A 1712-nucleotide genomic window follows, 5' to 3' on the forward strand; every position below is an offset into this window, starting at 1 on the left:
CGAACTCGCGCGCGGCGTGCAGCGGCGGGCCGTACCTGCTCACGGCGGGGGGAGTGGAGAGACGCGCCCGCTGCCTGGCGCGCGTGTGCGGCGGGGGGCGGCACGTGATCCAGGGAGACACCTTCGCGATCTCCTCCGCCTCGCCCTTGAGGTCGTCGAGCACCTGTCAACCGATCGATCGATCAGTCACCCTTTCCTCAACAGCAGCTCCGCCCCTTCCCAAGTCGTCGAGCTCACCTCGAGCGGCGCCTCGAGGGAGCGGTCGAGGTTCGACCAGTAGTCGACGACGGAGTCCTCGTCCGTGCACAGCCGCACCACCATCCAGACGGGCAGCCGCTGCAGCCGCTGCAGCGCGGCGAGGAAGGAGCTGGCGTCGTTGGGCAGGCCGTCGGTCGCCAGCACGACAACCACTTGCTGGCCGTGCGCTCGCAGCTTGTCCGCGGCGGGCGAGAGGTTGGCCAGGATCTTCTCGACCGCCTCGGTGAGCGGCGTGGTGCCGCGCGGAGAGTCGCCCATCACCTGCTTGAGCCTCGGGACGTCGCAAGCCACGCCCGCGGGGACGGGCAGGTGGCTGCCTCCGCCCGCGCAGACGCTGAAGGTCTGGCCGGCGGGCGTGGGGTTGAGGAGCTGAAAGTCAGTCCGTGCGCCCAGCGTCTCGCTCACGGTGGCGGCCATCACCACGGCGTCTCCGAGCTCCTGCCAGCGGGTGGCGCCGACGCGGGCGAGCTTGCCACCGCTCTTGACGATGCGCGAGCCGCCGCCCGCATTCATCGAGCCACTGTTGTCCACCACCCAGATGCGCAGCGGGAAGGCTTGCGACGACTTGTGCATCTCAAACGCCAAGCCAGGCGGGAAGCCGTCCCGCTGCAGCCGGGCCATGTCGGGCTCGGGAGCAGCGGCGACAGCGTCGACCGCTGTCGCCGCGACTACGGAAGGGCCCGCCACCGGCATGCCCATCGCAACGATGGGATCCGACATGTGCTCCTTTGCTCGCGCTGCAGAGTTCGGATATGACGACGCCGAGAAGCGAGTGCGGCGGCCTTGCGCACGGGAGGTTTTCTTTTGCACGTTGCAGAATTTCTTCTACTTCGGCGCAACTTTCTTTTCCTTTTCGCGCACAATTTCTTCCCTCGCGCGCCAAGTACACGCGGCCTGCCTGCCGACAGCAAGAGAGGAGCGCCGGGCTCGCGAGCGAGGCGGAGACGGCGAGCAGCACCAACACGGCCAAGGATATCTACCTTCATGGGACGGCGTACCTTCGAGCTCGTCCTCGCCTTTGCTCTGGGCGCTTGCGTCACCCAGCTTGTCGGCTTCTTCCGTGCGACGGGTGGCGGCAAAATGCTGTCTGCTGCAAAGGTCCGCTTGCCGAGTGCTCAGGATGCTGCTCTACCGAGTGCGGGCCGCCATCATCAGGAAGCTACTCCTCCTGTACGCTCGCCACCGCCTCCTCTCCCGGTGCCAACGACCAGCGAGATCGAGCAGCAGTTTGCGGCCTCGCGCACGGTCCAGCGGCAGATGGCCGCCTTCAACGCCGAGTGCCAGTGCACGCAGCGCCTGATGGCCCGGCAGGCGGCGCTGCACGCCAACCTCGAGCGCGTGCTGGTGCTGGACGGCTCCGCCTTCCGCTGGGAGGGGCTGGGGAACTCGGGCGTCCGCTGGCTGGGCCTGCTCCGCTTCGGGTTCGCCCTCGAGCGAGCCACGTTCCTCCGGAT

The 1712-nt window shown here is 68.2% G+C and overlaps 1 protein-coding gene across 1 annotated transcript; it reads right to left on the reverse strand.

The window, feature by feature from the left end:
- Positions 1-121: 121 nt before the first annotated feature.
- On the reverse strand, positions 122-951 carry EMIHUDRAFT_124223 (hypothetical protein; the record flags this gene model as incomplete). The annotated part of the gene is made up of 2 exons (XM_005768567.1): positions 122-163; positions 238-951. Coding segments are annotated over 2 exons (756 nt in total), but the record flags the coding sequence as incomplete, so codon positions are not given.
- Between the last annotated feature and the right edge of the window lie 761 nt (positions 952-1712).

Source organism: Emiliania huxleyi (genome assembly GCF_000372725.1).
Source record: "Emiliania huxleyi CCMP1516 unplaced genomic scaffold EMIHUscaffold_4513, whole genome shotgun sequence".
In the NCBI taxonomy this organism is placed as follows: Eukaryota; Haptophyta; order Isochrysidales; family Noelaerhabdaceae; genus Emiliania; species Emiliania huxleyi.